General features: G+C 46.3%; 1 protein-coding gene across 1 annotated transcript in view; it reads left to right on the forward strand.

The window, feature by feature from the left end:
- Positions 1-19,721, forward strand: part of LOC144479516 (sodium/hydrogen exchanger 3-like) — a 114,430-nt gene that overhangs the window by 75,111 nt on the left and 19,598 nt on the right. The window contains exons 4-10 of the mRNA XM_078198270.1: positions 4,547-4,625; positions 5,810-5,987; positions 8,296-8,516; positions 11,811-12,013; positions 13,136-13,225; positions 18,436-18,506; positions 19,182-19,311. Of these exons, the coding sequence (XP_078054396.1) occupies positions 4,547-4,625; positions 5,810-5,987; positions 8,296-8,516; positions 11,811-12,013; positions 13,136-13,225; positions 18,436-18,506; positions 19,182-19,311 (972 nt within the window). The remainder of the gene's footprint in view (positions 1-4,546; positions 4,626-5,809; positions 5,988-8,295; positions 8,517-11,810; positions 12,014-13,135; positions 13,226-18,435; positions 18,507-19,181; positions 19,312-19,721) is intronic.

Genomic DNA, 19,721 nt, shown 5'->3' on the forward strand with positions numbered 1-19,721 from the left:
ACAATTTTGCGTGATGAAGGCCTCACCCTTGGAAGGCTAGGCAGCCTCTGGAGCATGTGGCCATTCTGTAATGGGCTAGGAACTCCACCAGCACGCATTGCGAAGAAATTAGACATGGCGCAGTCTGTTCAAGCTCTGTGCCATGCATAATAAGGTGAAAAACAGGCGATCTAATGCGGAAATCCACCACGCCAACCAGTGGGATCTGTGCCACCTTTCCTGCCTACTGATGCACTCTGGGTGGAATTTTACAGCTCTGTCATGGCGGGAGCAGGACCAGGAATTGCAGTGAGCCATTCAAAAATCTATTGTCTTCGGCGGGACAGGAGGATCCCACCAGCAGGAGGGACCATAAAATCCTGCCCTTGGTCTCCTATGTTCCTGACTCTGGGATTTTCGAGTTTTCCAGCTCACTCTCAGTACAGGCACCAAATAAGGAACTCTCATTCTGATATTGCCTTTCCCTGCCTCAGGCCATCCTGGAGTGCTTCCCAATGAAGCACTTTTGAAGCATAGTCACTACTGAAGGGAAAGTCAGCAACCAATTGGTGTACAGCAATGAGGTAACCAACCAGATAACTTAGCTTAATGATGTTGATTGAGGGATAAGTAATCACCAGGACACTGGAACAACACCACTGCTCTTCTCTGAATAGTTGTTGAGGTCCCTGAAAGGGCAGATTGGACCTTGGTTTTAACATCTCATCTGAAAGATGGTGCCACCGACAGTGCAGCGTTCCTTCAGTACTGCACTGGAATGTCAGCCTGGATCGTGCTCAAGTCCATGGAGTTGGACTTGAAACCGTGTCCTCCTGAGTCAATAGCAAGAGTGCTTTTTATTTAATCCAACAAAAACAAATCGCAAAGGAAACTTAAAACATCAAATCGAAATGTGATTAATGAGGTTGACCTATAACCCTGTCCCTGCGGTGCCCATCGGGCACGGAAGACCGAGATGGTGCTGGCAGAGACCCCGTGCTCTCTCTCCAGAGACACCTAACTCCGAATACAGCCGCAATAGAGAGGCAATCGGGCCGGATGACTCCATTGGTTACCCGCTGCCTGGACCTGTTGATGGCAAGTTAGGCCAGGCCCAGGACCAAGTTCACAAGGAGGTTTTCCTCCTGTACAGTGTGGCATGAGTGCTGCTGCTGTGCCAATGTTGATCAAGGTTAATTATAGCTGTAACAGGAGTGGAGAGATGGCCCATGATTTCTGTGGGGTCAAACGCTGATGGAGTATTTGAAAGTATACCTTACGTAGGTTTGGCATTAGCAGTGTCTGAGTTTTTAACACTCTTGCCTCTTAATCAAACGGTTCAAAGACTTGAGAACACAATCCAGGTTCACATTTCAATGAAAATGGTTGTGGTTTCTACAAGTCAAACCTCACTGTCTGAAATGCAGAAGCCTGGTGCCCTCTAGTGATAACTATTGACAAAGCATTATAATACCGATTTTATTGGAAGTATGACAATAGCCTTTCCTTATCAAGATACAGATCCACAAATTACAATTCTGAGGTACATTTTTCACATTTTACACAAATCTAGATACACTTGTTTTCACCGGGCGATCCTTGAAAATTGTTTAGCAGTGGGAAGAAAGCTTCGACTTATCATCGAATCCTAAAGTGCTTCCAAACACTTCCAAACCCTCATTACGGGCGGCACGTTGGCACAATGGTTAGCACTGCTGCCTCACAATGCCAGGGACTTGAGTTCAATTCTGGCATCGGGTCACTGTCTGTGCGGAGTTTGCACATTCTCCCCGTGTCTGCGTGGGTTTCCTCACAGTCCAAAGATGTGTGTGTTAGGTTGATGCCGTACTAAATTGTCCCTTCGTGTCAGGGAGATTAGCAGGGTAAATATGTGGGGATGGGGCCTGGGTGGGATTGTTATCGGTGCAGGCTTGATGGGCCAAATGGCCTCTTTCTGCACTGTAGGGATTCTATGATTCTATGTAGGCAAATATGGTAGCCAATCTATGTACATTGAAGTCTTAGAAACAGTAGGAATAAAAGACTTACTTTTTCTCGTGCCTTTCATTGCAGCACAGCATTCCAAAGCCCTTTACAGCCAACCAGGTACTTTTGAAATGTTGTCAATGTCGTAATGTAAGAAACATGAAATACAGAAATGAAGACACTGATTGAGACCATTAACCAAATAGGAGGGTGGAACATTTTTCTTGCTCTATTTCAGAGAGTGCTGCTCTCTGAAAAATAGCAAGGGGTCCATTATGTTTGCCCAATCCTGTGGGAGAGACAGAACAGATCTCACTTTTAACATTTCTGACACCATGCATTCCTGTAGTTGTGCAGTGAAGTTCCCAGATTAGGTGCTGCAGTCCTGGACTCGGGGGGGGGGGGGGGGACTTTCTGGACGGATGGCAGCATACTGTTAGTGGATAATACCACTTGCATAGCCACTGCATAGGAAACAGCTTGCCCAACCTGTTGTTCAATTGCTGCTGTCAGTCCAAAACAACGTTCTACCCACAACACAATTGAGCAATTCCATGTATAAATTTCATTACCAGTGTGATGCCAGGTGCGTAGGGTGTAAGATCCTGTCTGATCGAATCGAACGGCATGTTCCTTTGGCTGTTCATAATAGACAGATCATAGACCATATTGAACCAGTCCATGCTTGCGAAACACAATACAAGGGCTGGATTTTATGGCCTCGCTCGGCCCAAGATGGGAAAATCCTGCCCGAGGTCAACGGACCTTCCCATTGTCTGCCCCTCACCCGCTCCGATTCCCGTGGCGGGCAGGGCGATCGAATTGTGGTGACTGTGTCTATTGTTAGATGGGATTCCATGATTGGGCAGCACTTAATGAGCATTCCTGAGTGTGCTAATAGCTACACTAACAACCAATTTAATATAATTTATGAAACTTTGTAATGTGGTTCATTTCTGCTTGCTGGAAGTAACATACACAAAGACCCATTCTCTGAAAACAAAAGAAATATGTTCAAGCCTTTTTGAATTACTCAGGAATCCAAGGAGACCAAACGTTCGCTTTTGCTTTTGTCATGGCAATGCCTCAACCAAACGGGGTCAACCGGCCAACCAATCAGCACCCTTTTCTCCTGTGATATACATTCTTGTGAGCATTTGAAGTTTGACATTCTTGTGTTTGTCTTAATGAGTACAAGACTAAAAACTTTAGCCATATGTCTCTCTTTTCAGCAGTAATCAAGCTCTGTATGACCAAGCGGCTGTTTGTTAATATTCAAGTTCTATACGAGAAGCGACAATTTGAATATTTAGTGTTGTGAAGTCCCGTAATGGACATTAAAATGCTGAAATCCAGGGGCTTTTCATATCAGGAAGGTTCCATAAAGTAAATACAGAAAATGCTGGAAATACTCAGCAGGTTTGACAGAGATGGAGAGAGAAACAGAGGTGATGTTTCAGGTTGATGACCTTTCGTTAGAACTGTTCTGAAGGTCAATGCCCTGATACATTGGCCATGATGCTCTTGGCTCCTGGGACATATCTTGATGTGGTTCTGCCATCGGGCACATCCCATGGAGGCAGGCAGCTGATTTGTATAGCTAAAGGAAAAATAAGGGCCAGTTTGCGTTGCAATTGCCACTTTGCCAACAATTGGGCGCCACGTGGAGAGGCTGGCAGCTGTCGTCCAGTGAAGAAGGCTTCATGGGCCAAAGGTGGGGCCTTGGGCAAGGGCAGTAGCACTGCGGCCCCATCGACCATCCCAGGGCGATTCCCCTCTGACCCCCCCCGCTGGCCCCCATGAACATCTCAATTTGTCTTGAATGTAGCTTTGGGAGACTGTCATTCTCCCACATTCCTCAGCAGTGACCCCCTCGCCCACTTCTGCTGCTGGGCCTTTAGAGCTAAAGTTTAAAGTTTATTTAGTGTCACAAGTAGGTTTATATTAACACTGCAATGAAGTTACTGTGAAAATCCCCCAGTCGCCACACTCCGGCGTCTGTTGGGGTAGTCTGAGGGAGAATTTAGCATCGCCAGTGCACCGAACCAGCACATCTTTCAGACAGTGGGAGGAAACTGGAGCACCCAGAGGAAACCCACGCAGACACGGGGAGAACATGCAGACTCCGCACAGGCAATGACCCAAGGCTGGATTTGAACCCAGGTCCCTGGCGCTGTGAGGCAGCAGTGCTAACCACTGTGCTGCTGCGGCCCTGCTGCTGGCCCTGTATTTGGACAGCACTTAGAGTCTACATGCTATCCTTAATTGGACAATGACCCACAGTTTGCCAACTAGGGGAGCACCTGTGGTAAAATTGCTGAGCAGGTCCTGTTGCCCACACGTGCAGACTCAGGACCTGCCTTATACCCTAGGGTCAGGTTCCCTGATAAAATTCAGCCTATTAACTCTGTTTTTCTCCCTCTGCAGATGTCGCTGGAGCTATTGAGTATTTTTTGGAATGTTCTGTTTCTATTTCAGATTCCTAGCATCTACAGTATTTTGCTTTTGTATTGGGTTCTATCTAAAGTATCTTTACTGCAACCTGAGTTGACCTTGAGTGTCATTTTTCTCCTTCTTTTAGGTGCTGTACAATGTCTTTGACTCATTCGCTACAGTGGGACCAGGGAATATTCAAGGCCTGGACTATTTCAAAAGCATAGGTATGACAACAGAACTGAGCTTAAAGAAGACACCTCAATAAGGCCACTGTCTTTGGTCCCTGTCACAAACTCTGTTCCTTAGTCATTCCATTCCTCTCCTACAACTCTGAAGCTGGCCCTTCAGTGGAATCATAGAATCTACAGTGCAGAAGAAGGCCATTTGGCCCATTGAGCCTGCACCGACAACAATCTCACCCAGGTCCTATCGTCACAACCTCACCCTCAGGGATGACACTAACACTAAGGGGCAATTCATCATGGCCAATCCACCTAACCCGCACGTCTTTGGAGTGTGGGAGGAAACAGGAGTACCCGGAGGAAACCCATGCAGAACATGCAGACTCCATATAGGCAATCACCCGAGGCTGGAATTGAACCCGGATCCCTGGCGCTGTGAGGTAGCAGTGCTAACCACTGTGTCACCGTGCCCCTCTGGCCCTACAGCCCTCCAAGAAATACGCTCTCTAATTCTGTCCTCTTGTGGAATCCTGGGGCAGGATTTTCCCATCCCGCCCACCACGGGAATTGTAACAGGCTGGACAGGACCATGCAAAGGTCTGCTGAACTTGGGTGGGATTTTCCGGTTTTGGGATTGCGCGACAGGAAAATCCTGCCCAGGATTACAATTTGCACCGTTGGTGTCTGTGCCTTCACTTCCCAAGGCCCAAAGCTTTGCAATTCTTTCCTTAAACCTCTCTGCCTTTGTACTTCTCTCTTATCCTTTCAGACACTCCACAAAACCTGTTTCACCAAACTTTTGATCAGCTGCCCTATAACTACCTGAGATGGCTTTGTGTCAAATGTAGTTTGGTAACATGCCTATGAATGGTTAGCTGCATTAAATATGCTATATAAATACAAATGATCATCAATGCTAGGCAGTATCCAGTTGTATGTTGATGTCCTTATTCATATTTTGACATATCTTACAACATAGAATCCCTGCATAAGGGTCCATTTGGCCCATCAAGTCTGTATCGAATCTCTGACAGAGTATCTCACGCAGGCTCCCTCCTCCCTCTCTATCCCTGTAACCCGACACATTTACCATGGTTAATCCATCTCACCTACATGTCTTGGACACTAAGGAGCAATTTAGCATGGCCAATCCACCAACCTGCACATCTTTGGACCACATCAGGTTGAAGTTTTAAATGGACTGTTTGTTTCTTTTTTTTCCCCAGTTTCCATCTTTGTTGTAAGTTTGGGGGGAATTGCAATTGGCATCACCTTTGGATTCTTGATGTCCCTGGTAACCAGATTCACCAAGCATGTCAGAGTGATCGAACCTGGATTTGTCTTTGTCATTTCATACTTGTCCTACCTCACAGCAGAGATGCTTTCCCTTTCCGCTATATTAGCGTGAGTAATTTCTTTTCTAACTTTTCAATGTTGACTGTGTTGTTCTCTCAGCGATCTGTAGTTAGAAGCAGAAAGGGCACCCTTCGACATTCTCAGCTATGGATGGTGCATGGGGTGTAATGACTTCAATGATGCCATTGAGAATGGTCTCTTAGAATGTGAACTCCCTTATTTAGCTCTTTATTGCTTGTCCAGTCAGGGAGCCTTTGTTTTATATATAACTGGGAGTGCCAGGTCTCCTGTACTCCGAATGCTGACTCAGAGCTTGTAACACGCTATGAACTTAAATAGAGCTTGTATATAAAAGGGAATCTGGTGAAGGGATACCAGCCTCCACTGACTTATTTCACATGGTATGGGGATGTCCAACAGAAAAGTAAAGAAGGATCCCTCTTGCCAGTTTAGTCAACAAAACTGAGGGTAGAATGTGCTCGGTTAAATTTGTACCTTTTAATATCTGAACTGATCTCAGCCAGGGTTGCTGTATGGCTGTTATAGCCATCCAAGGTTTCCCTGAGCCCCTGTAGGTGGCTCATCACTACTCATTGACCTTAGTTGGAAATGGAGTTGGTCTGGATGATGAGTGAATCCGGGATCAGGTTTGGCTCTGTTCCCCAAAAGTATGTATTCACACATGTGAGGATTGGAAACCGGGCGAGTCTCGCACGTGTTCCACCCCCCACCTCCTCAGTTCAAAAACATACTCAAAATTATGGGAATATTCATGCTTGTAATATGTACAGTTTCTGAGAAAATGATTGTTAATGGATTAATTCTGGAGCAAATAGGCATTTTTCTCTTCTATCCTGAGGAATAGAGTTCCTGGGCTTGCTCAGACTCTTTTTGAGAAAGCGGAGGAAATTTCAATGAGGACTCTTGAATTGGCCACCGGTCTCTCTCTCCTTTTGTCAATGGAAACACCAATGCACAGTTGTGTCGGTGCTCGAAAGATATTTGGACACAGTATTGGCGAGTGACGGAGAATTCCTAAGGCTCCTTCAGTCTGATCTGTTCAAATGTGTACAATTAGCCTTTTTTATGGGGCATTTCTTAGAACTTATAGTAAAGATAATTGTTTCTAGTCACAAATACCGGTAAATTATTTAAATATGATACAAAGAGGTAGGCCCGTGACAATAGCTGTTTAATCACGTCCCATTTATAATGTCATTATCTTTAATGGTAGATGGATGGAATGTCCATTCAGACAATGGTCACTTAATCATGTCTTTATTACAGTTTTGGTGATCTTAGCAAGGACATTCAGTTGTGCCCTGTTGTGAGATATAGTGAAACATCCTCCTTTGTCTGCACTATCTATTTCATGTATATGCAGAGAGAGCCAGTCTACAGCGAGGGTGCTGCTGCTGATGTGCTAATTTTCCTGGTCCACTGGCTGACCCCCTGCTGAGCTCAGTTTCCTCTCCCACAGTAGCATGGAGTGCTCTGTGTCTAAACTGCATAGAGTGATGTTCCCCTATATATATATATATATATCACCTGTCACACACTCTCCAAGGAGTCACAATCCTTTTAGTAAACAGTCCACAGTTGCTTCCAACATCCAATGGTTTCATTCTTGCCCATTTCCCAGGTGACCGCTGCCGGGTGCGTCCCTTAACTTTCGGAGAGGTTCGTAAATCCACCTCCAGCAGTAAAACCAGCTCCAATGATTCTTCTCCCCCCTTCCCCCCCAATACCCCACCATCCTCTACTCCCGCACCCCAGGCCATGCCTGAACAAATCTTCCAGAATCCTCAGATGGCGACAGGATACAACTCTTTGATTAGACACTCTCTCCCTTCTGTATCTGGCTGTTGTAGCTCACAAGACCATGCTATCTCTTCTTTCTACAGAGCACATACAGCCTCTTTCTACTGTCCATGTAAAGCCTCTGCTGTCTTTCTATGTTATTAATTGATCTGTAGGGAGGCCTGTAAACTGATCTTAAAAATGTTTGTTTCTGCAGTCGGTTAAGTTCTCCAGTTTTAGGAGTAGCTGAGCAAAGAGCTAAGATTCACCCTTGCATGGTCAGCAGTTGCTTCTCCAGGGCTTGCTAGGAACTGGTTAAAGAGCAGCAATGGCAGGAGGCCTAGGAGCAGGCAACTCAGACTTAGCATCTGAATGAGTGCTGGTTCAAGATTACCTGCCTGGGTTTCGCTGTGGAGGCAAGCTGCTCAGGTAGGCCAGATAGGGGAGTGAAGCGAAAATGTAAATAATAGTCTTGCGTGATTCAACAAGGGACAATGTTGTTGAGTTTTTGCCTTTGTTCTTCCATCCTTAAACAGTCCTGGTTCTTTTCCACCAGTATTGCATTCTGTGGCATTTGCTGTCAGAAATACGTCAAGGCCAACCTTTGTGAGCAGTCTATCACCACCGTCAGGTACACGATGAAAATGCTGGCAAGTGGAGCAGAGACCATTATCTTCATGTTTTTGGGAATCTCTGCAGTGGATACAAAAATATGGACATGGAACACGGCCTTTATCCTTTTTACACTGGTCTTCATTTCTGTCTACAGAGTAATTGGTGAGTGCCTGAAGGGTTACAATCCCTGTAGAGCCCTATAGCTTTTTAAGAGTTTTGAATTTCCAGTTAATAGCTGGTTTCTCATAGCTCTATTCTCCTGGACCACAGCTCCTGGCAGATTTCTTTCTCGGCCTGATTCCTAGCTGAACTGATTGTTTTCTCTATGAGGGCTACTGCTGATTTCTTTGTCGAGCTCCAAGCTAGGCAAATCTCCCAGCCTCTTTTCTGTTGTGAATGTGATCTCCCAACTCAACTGCTGATTGATTGTTTCCCTGAGCAAAAACACACATACTCAGCACCGTAGGATGTTCCAACAAAAATATAAATGTATTATCTTTATCTTCAAAAGAAACCCTTTGATTTTGTGACTCTAATAAATAATTTACCTCCTGAATGGTGTTAATGACCCTCTTCTCCAGATTTGCTAGTTCCACGAAGGAATTCCCTTATTTACCAAAATGCTTGGGGGGGGGGGGGGGGGGTGGGGGTGGGGGTGGGGGGGGGGGGGGGGGGCGGGTGGGGGGGGGGGGCGGGTGGGGGGGGGGTATACTACGGATCCTTGTCGGAAACCCCATTGCATCCCATGAATGTTCATTTATCTGTCCCCACTGTGAACCTAGAACCACACCAGTAGGAATGTAGGATGTTTAGTGAGAAGGTAGGTGCCTAGCATCCGACAGCTCTTTGCTTGAGATCGGTGGGGGGAGGGATGAAGGGGGGTCCACTGCCACTCTGCCTGAGGTCAGTGAGGGGGAAGTGGGGAGGGGCCTGCGATCGGTCTGGGTGGCGGAGGGGGTGGGGTATAAGGGAGTCAGTAATGTTGGGGGATGGGGCAATGTCTGTATATCAACTGTATATAAGTGACATGCACCTGGCAAGGTAGACTTCTTCCTGGATTTTGAGGTCAGTAGATACTGCTTTTGCTTTCTTTTCACATAGTCACTGAGAGACATCAGCTGCCTCACACACGCACCGTGCCAAGGCTGGGCACCACATCTAGGGCTGAGACCGAGTTGCTCTGTGAGTGAAGGGTTGTCTGGGTATGCCATTCAAATATGGCGCCCGGATGTTGGAGCCTGTGAGGTGATGGCAAGGAGGGACTTCCTGCGCCACCCCAACCCGCCACAAAATTTGACGTGTTCCTCGCAACTGCATAATTGACTTTCTGCCACCACACTTTGGGCCCTATTTTACCATTTTGATTCTAAGTGCTGGGTGGACTTGAAACTGGGAGTGTTTCAGATCCGACTTTTAGACCCGTTCTCGGATGCCCCGATACGCACTCTGTCTGAAAAAATATCAGCGATTCACTTGGCGCTGCACAAGCCTGTGGGCGGGGCTTAATGCGCCCAAAACCCTGCAGCTCCGATCGGCATGCGCAGAAAAAAATGATAGAATGCTGCTCCCCTGCCACATCACTCCTGGGCCAGATAATGCCTCTCCCTGGCCCCCACAGACATTGCCCCATCCCCCAACATTAATGACTCCCTTATACCCCACCCCATCCACCATCCAGACCGATCGCAGGCCCCTACTTACTTCCCCCTCACTGACCTCAGGCAGAGTGGCAGTGGACACCCCTTCATCCTTCCCCCCACTGATCTCAAGCAGAGACGTGTCGGATGCTAGGCACCTAACTGGAGCGCCCGAATCAGACTTTTATGGACCATGTCTGTTTTGCACTGATTCTGGATGGTAAAGGGGGAGGTGCCGGTAAGGTTGGCCATGCAGCCCATTAAGTCAATTTAAATGCATGGAAATGCATTTAAACGGCCATCGCACCCGCTTTGGGCGCGGTCCCGAACGCAGCCATTTTCGGGCCTTGGTAAAGGGGGAACCGGCGCAGAGGCGGGCGCGGATCGCGCTTCTCGCCTTACGCCCGGGTGCAACTTGAGGGTAAAATCAGGCTCTTTGTCTCTGGAATGGAACATTCTGTGCATAGAGTTGCCGATTACAACGTCTGGATTTTCAGTTCTTGCATTTAGGAACTCCAAAACCTGATAGCAATTTTGGTGCCATAGAAATGGCAATCATTGCCGTATTGCCATCAATAACCACCACAAAATCCAAACCAATTTGTTTTAGATTTGCTATGGGCGTATTATTGGTTTATCTGACACCGAATATTCAGGCGGGACATATTTCTGAAATGATTTGCCTCAAGATTCCTTTCAGTTTGTGAGGGACGTGATTGCATCCTCACATAGGAAAGCAGTAAGGTCACAAAGGGCAAATAGCTCTGGATTTCTGCTGCATATTGGCCATTAATGGCACCTCCTCCTAGTAGGGGCCTCAACCAACTCTCATGGAGTTTGACTAACCTGGAGTGACTCACCTGGAGTGACTCAGCTTCGACTTTCAAATAGAAAACATAAAAAAAGTAAAGTAAAATAAAAAGTAAAAGTAAAGTTTATTTATCAGTCACAAGTAAGGCTTACATTAACACTGCAATGAAGTTAGTGTGAAATTCCCCCAGTCGCCATAGTCCGGCGCCTGTTCGGGTCAATGCACCTAAACAGCATGTCTTTCAGAATGTGGGAGGAAACCGGAGCACCCGGAGGAAACCCACGCAGACACGGAGAATGTGCCAACTCCACACAGACAGTGACCCAAGCTGGGAATTGAACCCAGGTCCCTGGTGCTATAAGGCAGTTGTGCTACCGTGCTGCCCACAAGTTATCTCAATGGCCCTATGGAATTCATAGAATCATAGAATCCCGACAGTGCAGAAGAAGGCCATTCAGCCCATCAAGTGTGCAACTCTTCAAAAGAGCATCCTACCCAGGCCCTATCCCCGTAACCCTTCATATTTACCCCGCTAATCCCTCTCACCCACACATCTTGGGGCAATTTGGCATGGCCAATCAACCTAACCTGCACATCTTTAGACTGTGGGAGGAAACGGCAGCACCCAGAGAAAACCTACGCAGACACGGGGTGAACGTGCAAACTCCACACCGTCACCCAAAGCTGGAATTGAACCTGGGTTCTTGGCGCTTTGAGGCAGCAGTACTAACCACTGTGCCACCATGCTGCTCTAAATCTATCTCACAAAAGGATTCTACCTAGTGAGGTGATGAAATAACTAACATTAAACAATAAAAAAGTTATATTGCTTTCAAAGTACAATTATATTAATCCTTCATCATCTGTAAGCCAATCCTACCAAATGTCACATCAAACAAGGCATTCATTGCTTTGTCCTTGACTTAAAGGTGCTAAGTGAGTCATTTTGATTAAATGCCAGTAGTTTTGAGCTTTAACTAAAATATTTCCACTCTTTCAATATTCTAGGTGTTGTAATTCAGACCTGGATTCTCAACCACTACCGTGTGGTGCGGTTGGAGTTTATAGATCAGGTGGTGATGTCGTACGGAGGCCTACGAGGGTCTATGGCCTTTGCTCTGGTGGTGTTGCTGGATCTGAAGCACATACACGAGAAACGATTGTTTGTCAGTACGACCATCATTGTGGTGTACTTCACAATCATCTTTCAGGTAACCATCAACACTGTAGCGTCCCCAACCTCTCCGCTAATTCGATCAATGGAGATTAAAAATTGTTTTATCTTTCGAGGCAAGTGTTAAACTGAGGCCCAGTCTGCCCACTCACGTCATTGAGTCGTACCATGCGGAAAAGGTCCTTCGGCCCATCGAGTCTGCACCGACAAAAACAACTGCTAAAGTCGTGGATATGAAAGGTTCTGTGGCACTTTTTTGGAGATGGACAGAGTTTCTCCCCAATATTCTGTTTATCCCTCAACCGATTATGGGCGGCACGGTGGCACAGTGGTTAGCACTGCTGCCTCACTGCACCAGGGACCCCGGTTCAATTCTGGCCTCAGGTCACTGTCTGTGTGGAATTTGCACGTTCTCCCCTGTGTCTGCGTGGGTTTTCTCCGGGTGCTCTGGTTTCTTCCCACAGTCCAAAGATGTACGGTGGGTTGGCTATGATAAATTGACCCTAGTGTCAGGGGAACTAGCAGGGTAAATAGCAGGGGTTATGGGGATAGGGCCTGGGTGGGATTGTGGTCGGTGCAGACCAATGGGCCGAATGGGGCCTCTTTCTGCACTGTAAGGATTCTATGATTCTAACCAACACAAGTCAAATAGTTAAATAAAAGCAAAATAGTGCCAATGCTGGAAATCTGAAAAAGAAAACAGAAAATGCTGGATAAGTTCATCAGGTCTGGCAGCATCTGTGGAAAAAGTCAATATTACAAGTCCACAAGACTCTTCAGAGTAAATGACATGTTCCAGTTTGTGTCCCCTGTAACTGCAGGAAGAGGTTCAAAGCTAAAACTACAACTGGAATAGTTTGCTTTGGGCAGTCATGTGAACTGCAAAAAAAGAGAGAAACATGTTACATGTAAACCGTGACATGGAGATAGAAAGAAAAAGTCTTGCCCTTATATAGTTCCTTTCGCAAATACAAGACATTCCAAAACACCTTACAGACAATAAAATACTTTTGAAATGTGGCCACTGTTGTAACGTAGCAAATGTATAGATGAATAGATGAACTTCTGTTGTGAGCTTGCTTGTATCTGATTCTTGGAGTTTATTATACTTTTATCAGAGCTGTTTTGGTTCTGCTCACTTGATTGTGATATTTTGCAGGGGCTGACGATTAAGCCTTTGGTCAAATGGCTGAAAGTAAAGAGGAGCCAGAAGAAGGAGCCTTTACTCAATGAGAAACTCCATGGAAGAGTAAGTCTATCAGCATCAGTGGAGTGGCACAGTGGTTAGCATTGCTGCCCCACAGCACCGGGGACCCGGGTTCAATTTCTGGCTTGGGTCGCTGTGTGGAGTTTGCACGTTCTCCCCATGTCTGCATGAGTTTCCTCCGGGTGCTCCGGTTTCCTCCCACAGTCCGAAAGACGCATTGGTTAGGTGCATTGGCCATGCTAAATTCTCCCTCAGTGTATCTGAACAGGCGATTCGGGGATTTTCACAGTAACGTCATTGCAGTGTTAATGTAAGCCTACTTGTGACACTAATAAATACACTTATTCAATAAATGTGTTGATGGAAAGTCCCTTCATGAATGAGCACTCCAGTGATGCACTAATGTCCATTTGGGAGCATATTACTGAACATAGAACATAGAACAGTACAGCACAGAACAGGCCCTTCGGCCCACGATGTTGTGCCGAGCTTTATCTGAAACCAAGATCAAGCTATCCCACTCTCTATCATCCTGGTGTGCTCCATGTGCCTATCCAATAACCGCTTAAATGTTCCTAATGTGTCTGACTCCACTATCACTGCAGGCAGTCCATTCCACACCCCAACCACTCTCTGCGTAAAGAACCTACCTCTGATATCCTTCCTGTATCTCCCACCACGAACCCCATAGTTATGCCCCCTTGTAATAGCTCCATCCACCCGAGGAAATAGTCTTTGAACGTTCACTCTATCCCCTTCATCATTTTATAAACCTCTATTAAGTCTCCCCTCAGCCTCCTCCGCTCCAGAGAGAACAGCCCTAGCTCCCGCAACCTTTCCTCATAAGACCTACCCTCCAAACCAGGCAGCATCCTGGTAAATCTCCTCTGCACTCTTTCCAGCGCTTCCACATCCTTCCTATAGTGAGGTGACCAGAACTGCACACAATACTCCAAATGTGGTCTCACCAAGGTCCTGTACAGTTGCAGCATAACCCCACGGCTCTTAAACTCCAACCCCCTGTTAATAAAAGCTAACACACTATAGGCCTTCTTCACAGCTCTATCCATTTGAGTGGCAACCTTTAGAGATCTGTGGATATGAACCCCAAGATCTCTCTGTTCCTCCTGGCATGACTTCAGTATCACTTCAGCTGTATTTGTAACAAATTATAGACTAAATTGTACATCTTAGGTTCAGAATGTTGTTTGACAGCACTATGATATGGCAGGTGGTAATTGCTCGGCTGCCTAAGTCACAGCTGCAGGTAACTTCAAAGCAGCTAAATGCTTTTCAGTTCCTCTTTAGTGTAAACATTGCATCAGGAACAATGGGGGGGATTTTTAAGATGTATTCAACCGTGAACGGAAAGATCAACAAACAAAGCTGATTGCCTGCTATCTTTAAGCTGTCAATCAAAGGAGAATTAAAAGAACTGGACTGAAATAGAATGGAAGCAAAGATTTTTGAAGGGTTTGAAGGTATTTCAATGGCTTTCAGCTTTCTATGAAGGCTCAGAGACTTGAAACAAAAGCTGTAAAGAATAAGGCTGTGCGCAGCTGTGGTGGAGAGAATCCACTCCCCTCCCCCTCAGTGATAGTGACTGACTTCTGTCAGTCAGAGGACTTGAAAGGGGTATTCACACACCTGTAGCTTTTGATAGAGAGATAGGGAAATCCCTTCTGCAGAATGGAGTGCTGTTGGATTTGAAAGCTTGCCAGGTGTCTAGAGAGCATGGAGATTAAAGTGACTAGGTCACTTCAAAGTTTTCAGAGTCCGCAGACCAGAATGAAGACTTTGATTAGAGGGATGCCTGAGTTATTACACGGGTGAATCCAAATGCTTTGTCACCTGGTGGCAATCCTGTTTTAGGTCCGACGCCCAAATCATCGGGCGATCGGGATTCCTGTCAGCGGTTGATGGGGTTGTTGAATCCTCTTATGTTTTTTCCCTTTCATGTTTAAATCTATTCCTTTTATATTTCTTTGGAAATCTCCTTCCCAGATCATAAAAATCTCATGTTGTTTATATGGCTGCGACTTTTGGGTAAAAGTAAACTTAATACTTTGCTTTACTCCTTTTTGATTTTTGTCCCTTGTAAATTTTCATTTCGAAATACAATAGCTAATCTTCAATTCATCCCTTATCTTCTAATGTAAATTTCTATTCATGCTAATCATGAGTATCCCACCTTAGCTTTGCTCAGCTCCACTTCAATATGTCTACTTTCACACCTTTTGATGTTTTTATCCTTGCTGTCTGCAGTTTAAATAAATTTATTGCACCAAACCCCCTTCCACACAGCGCATGCGTGCGCGCGCACGCACAAGCCTGTTTCACAATATACCATAGTGACATTGGGAAAATACACTATTTCTTTATAACAGCCAGTGTTGAAGTTTAGGGCTGATCATTGTAATATCCCCAGCCTGTAATGACGAGTTGGATTCATCAATCCCTGCATTTTCTCTTCAAGTTATCTTGGGATGGGGGCGTCACTGAGCAGACCTACATTTATTACACATCATTAGAAGGTGACAAGGTGGTGATGCAATGAACAGGCTTAGTGGTCACTTCAGAAGGCAGCAAAATGTCACCCAGGCTGGTGTGTGGCTCAAGTCACCACAGAGGCCAGATCACTCATTTCCTTGATAACATTAGGAACTAGATGTGTTCTTATGGCGATGTAACAGTTTCACTGAAAAGACACTTCTTGTCAGAGTTTAATTGCAAATGATTAAAACTGTAATAACGATAGGATTTGAAGTCACTACCTCTAGATTAATGTTCCGATAACATAACCATTTCACCATCATGCCTGACTAATGAGTGGGTGCAGCATGCCAAAGGTACTTCCTTTCCCACCCCCTCTCCCACCACTTAAATTAATATTGTCCCTCTGAAGACCAATTTACATTGAACATCCTGTTCCATATTCTGGCAAATTCTCTGACAGCTGACAGGAATTATGTATCGATGAAACGTAAAGGCCACGATTTAGCGGCAGCGCTAGCCATGGGCGCAAAAATCCCATAATGGCCGCTAAATGTCACGAGAGGCCAAATATGGGATTTGCACGGTGAGAATCCAGAATGCCATTTTCCCCGCACCCCACTGATGCCGTGATCATGAAGAGCATGAAGCTGATTGGTATAGTTTACCAGGGTGGTGCGGTGGCACAGTGGTTAGCACTGCTGCCTCACAGTGCCAGGGGACCCGGGTTCGATTCCCGACTTGGGTCACTGCCTGTGCGGAGTTTGCACATTCTTCCTGTGTCTGCATGGGTTTCCTCCAGGTGCTCTGGTTTCCGCCCACAGTCCAAAGATGTGCGGGCTAGGGGATTGGTGGTGCTAAATTGCCCCTCAGTATCAGGGGACGAGCTAGGGTAAATGCAGTGGGTTGTGGGGATGGGACCTGGGTGGGATTGTGGTCGGTGCAGACTTGATGGACTGAATGGCCTCCTTCTGCACTGTCGGATTCTATATGATTAGCAGGCCAGTGATGAGGAGTGGGGGCTGCTCAGCTGCCTGTGAGGTGTGTTGGGGATGGGGAGGCGTGTTGGATCACCCTGATGTTTACATGGTGGGGGAGGGGTTGCCCCAATGCGTGGGAGGATGGGGGTGGAGGGAGGCTTTTAATTTAACTTTGAAAAGGGGCACCCTGATCCCAGATTCTCGGCATTGCTGGTGTGTTAAGGCCCCGCCCCTCCAGCTGGCTGCTGGATCCCCGCCGGCACTCCGCAATTGCACTGAGTGCCGCTACATCAGGCGAGAAATGGCAGCTGTGAATTCGGTATGCTTCACACAGCTTTCCTCGCCCGATCCAACAATCTTGGGAAAGTTGCACCCAAAATATCATAATTAAGTATTAAAATATATTTTTAAAAATCCAGTGGACTCAGAGAGACATCCTCCCAGTTCTGAGGGGGCAGGTTTAGAGGTGGGACCAGGAGCAATATTTGAAATGTGTGTGACGGGTCACCTCCCCAATGCATTCCTGGCTCCAAGCGATCTTGCAACTGAGAGTACCTACCCAGCAATGTCGTGTAGTCAATGAGGCCAATTATGGGACAGATTGTTGACACCAGGAAACTTCTGTTGATGTTGTGATGTCGGGGGCAGCTTGGCATGGTCCCAGTCGGCACCATCAGGGCTTCCTCTCACTGACCACATGAACGTGCTGCAAAAGTGCAAAAGCTGCTGTCTCAGTCATAATCCTTCCTTTGGAGGGGCCTGCTGTCTCTAAGATTGCGCGGCCTTCTTTCTTTTCAAATACTAGTCAGGCTTCAGAGAGTGCCTCCATTTTGAGGCACCCTCGTGATCTTCTACCTCCCTCAGCAGGTGAGGCAACAGTCCATCTTGTGCTGTCAGCTCTCTGATTGGGCCCCTCATCTTGTGAATCTGGCTGCTGTCCTTCATTGGACAGCAATCATGGAGGCCGCCTGTTAATTATCTGGAAGATTCCAATTGTCGGTGCACGTTTGACGCAGGCAAGAGTTTGGGACCAGAAAATGTTCTCGATGCCTAGAACTTTTCATAGCGCATGAGATTATTCTGTGCATAGTGGAGCGGCACAGTGGTTAGCACTGCTGCCTCACAGTGCCAGGACCCGGTTCAATCCCAACCTTGGGTGACTGTCTGCATGGAGTTTTCATGTTGTCCCTGTGTCTGTGTGGATTTCCTCCGGATGCTCCGATTTCCTCTCACAGTCCAATGATATGCGGGTTAGGTGGATTGGCCATGCCTAATTGCCCCTTAGTGTCCAAAGGTGTGTAGGTTAGGGGGATTAGCCTGGTAAATATGTAGGGTGATGTGGAGATGCTGGCGTTGGAGTCCAACGCCGGCATCTCCACATCATGACTACCATCGACACCGCAAACTGCCGGCTCCAAGTGGAGAGGATCGCCAAGAAGATCGCGCATATCGACACAGACATCAAGTTTCTACAAAGATGTAGGGTTACAGGGATAGGGTCTGGGTAAGATGTTCTGTTGGAGAGTCAGTGCAGACTCAATGGGCCAAATGGTCTCCTTCTGCACTGTAGGTATTCTACGATTCTTCTATAGTCTTTAATAAAAATCAGTTTTAAATTCACAGAATTTTCTAAATTGGAATTATTTTGCAATAAGTCTTTTCTTGTTGAACAGAAAGGAATATTTCATTTAGGATATTTGAAAGAACCTTGAAACATAGCTTTGCAAGTGCATTCATTTTCACTTTCTCACGTGTAAAGAATTGTGTCTGTCTTTTAAGGCATTTGAACACATCATGTCTGCAGTCGAAGATATCTCGGGGCAAATTGGACATAACTATCTTCAAAGCAAGTACGTAGATTTACTGATTTCTTTTTGTAAATTTGATTTATTGTTGTCACGTGTATTGGTATACAGTGAAAATTATTGTTTCTTGCACACTACGCAGACAAAGCATACCGTTCATAGAAAAGAAAAGGAGAGGGTGCAGAATGTAGTGTTTCAGTCAGTGCTCTGTAACTGTGTTGAGGGCAGTTCACTTATGCTGATCTTATTGTATAACCTACCAATGTGGTACGGTGGCACAGTGGTTAGCACTGCTGCCTCACAATGCCAGGGACCCGGTTCAATTCCCGGCTCGTCTGTGTGGAGCCTGCACGTTCTCCCCGTGTCTGCATGGGTTTCCACCCACACTCCAGAGATGTGCTGGTTGGGTGCATTGGTCATGCTAAATTCTCCCTCAGTGTACCCGAACAGGCGCCGGATTGTGGTGACTAGGGGAATTTCACAGTAACTTCATTGCAATGTTAATGTAAGCCTTACTTGTGACTAATAAATAAATTTTAACTTTAACTTTACCAATGCTCCTACAGTCTCACTTCCCTTCCATAACAGCTCAATTTATAATTCCATACCCTCCGAATGATTTCACCTTCGATTTGCGGCTTTTCAGCTCTTTTTCTGCCCTCACAGTTTGTTTAACCCACGTATATCGCGATCCCCTTATTATGGTGTGTTCCATTTCAGGTGGACGAACTTCGATAGGAAGTTCCTGAGCAAGGTAATGATGAGGAGATCTGCCCAGATCAGTCGGGATGAGATCGTCGGTGTTTTCCGTGAGCTGAATCTGAAGGATGCCATTAGCTACGTGTCTGAGGTAATCTCAATAGTTACACATGCAGAAAAGGCAGGCCTTCCGGCCTGGTAGTTGGTACATCTGGTAGTATTTTGGGTTAAGAAAATGATGATTATCACAAAAATGTGCTAAACCTTTGAAGAATCATTGGCCAGGCTTCAGCTGGGGGATTACATTCAATAATGGGCAGCAGATACATGGGAACACCACCACCTGCAAGTTTCCCTCCAAGCCACTCACCCTCCTGACTTGGAAATATATCACCGTTGCTTCACAGTCGCTGGGTCAAAGTCCTGGAATTCCATCCCTAACGGTATCGTGGGTCAACCCACAGCACGTGGACTACAGCGATTCAAGAAGGCAGCTCACCACCACCTTCTCAAGGACAACCAGGGATGGGCAATAAATGCTGGCCAGCCAGTGACGCCCAT

This window comes from Mustelus asterias, chromosome 2, assembly GCF_964213995.1.
Source record: "Mustelus asterias chromosome 2, sMusAst1.hap1.1, whole genome shotgun sequence".
NCBI lineage: Eukaryota > Metazoa > Chordata > Chondrichthyes > Carcharhiniformes > Triakidae > Mustelus > Mustelus asterias.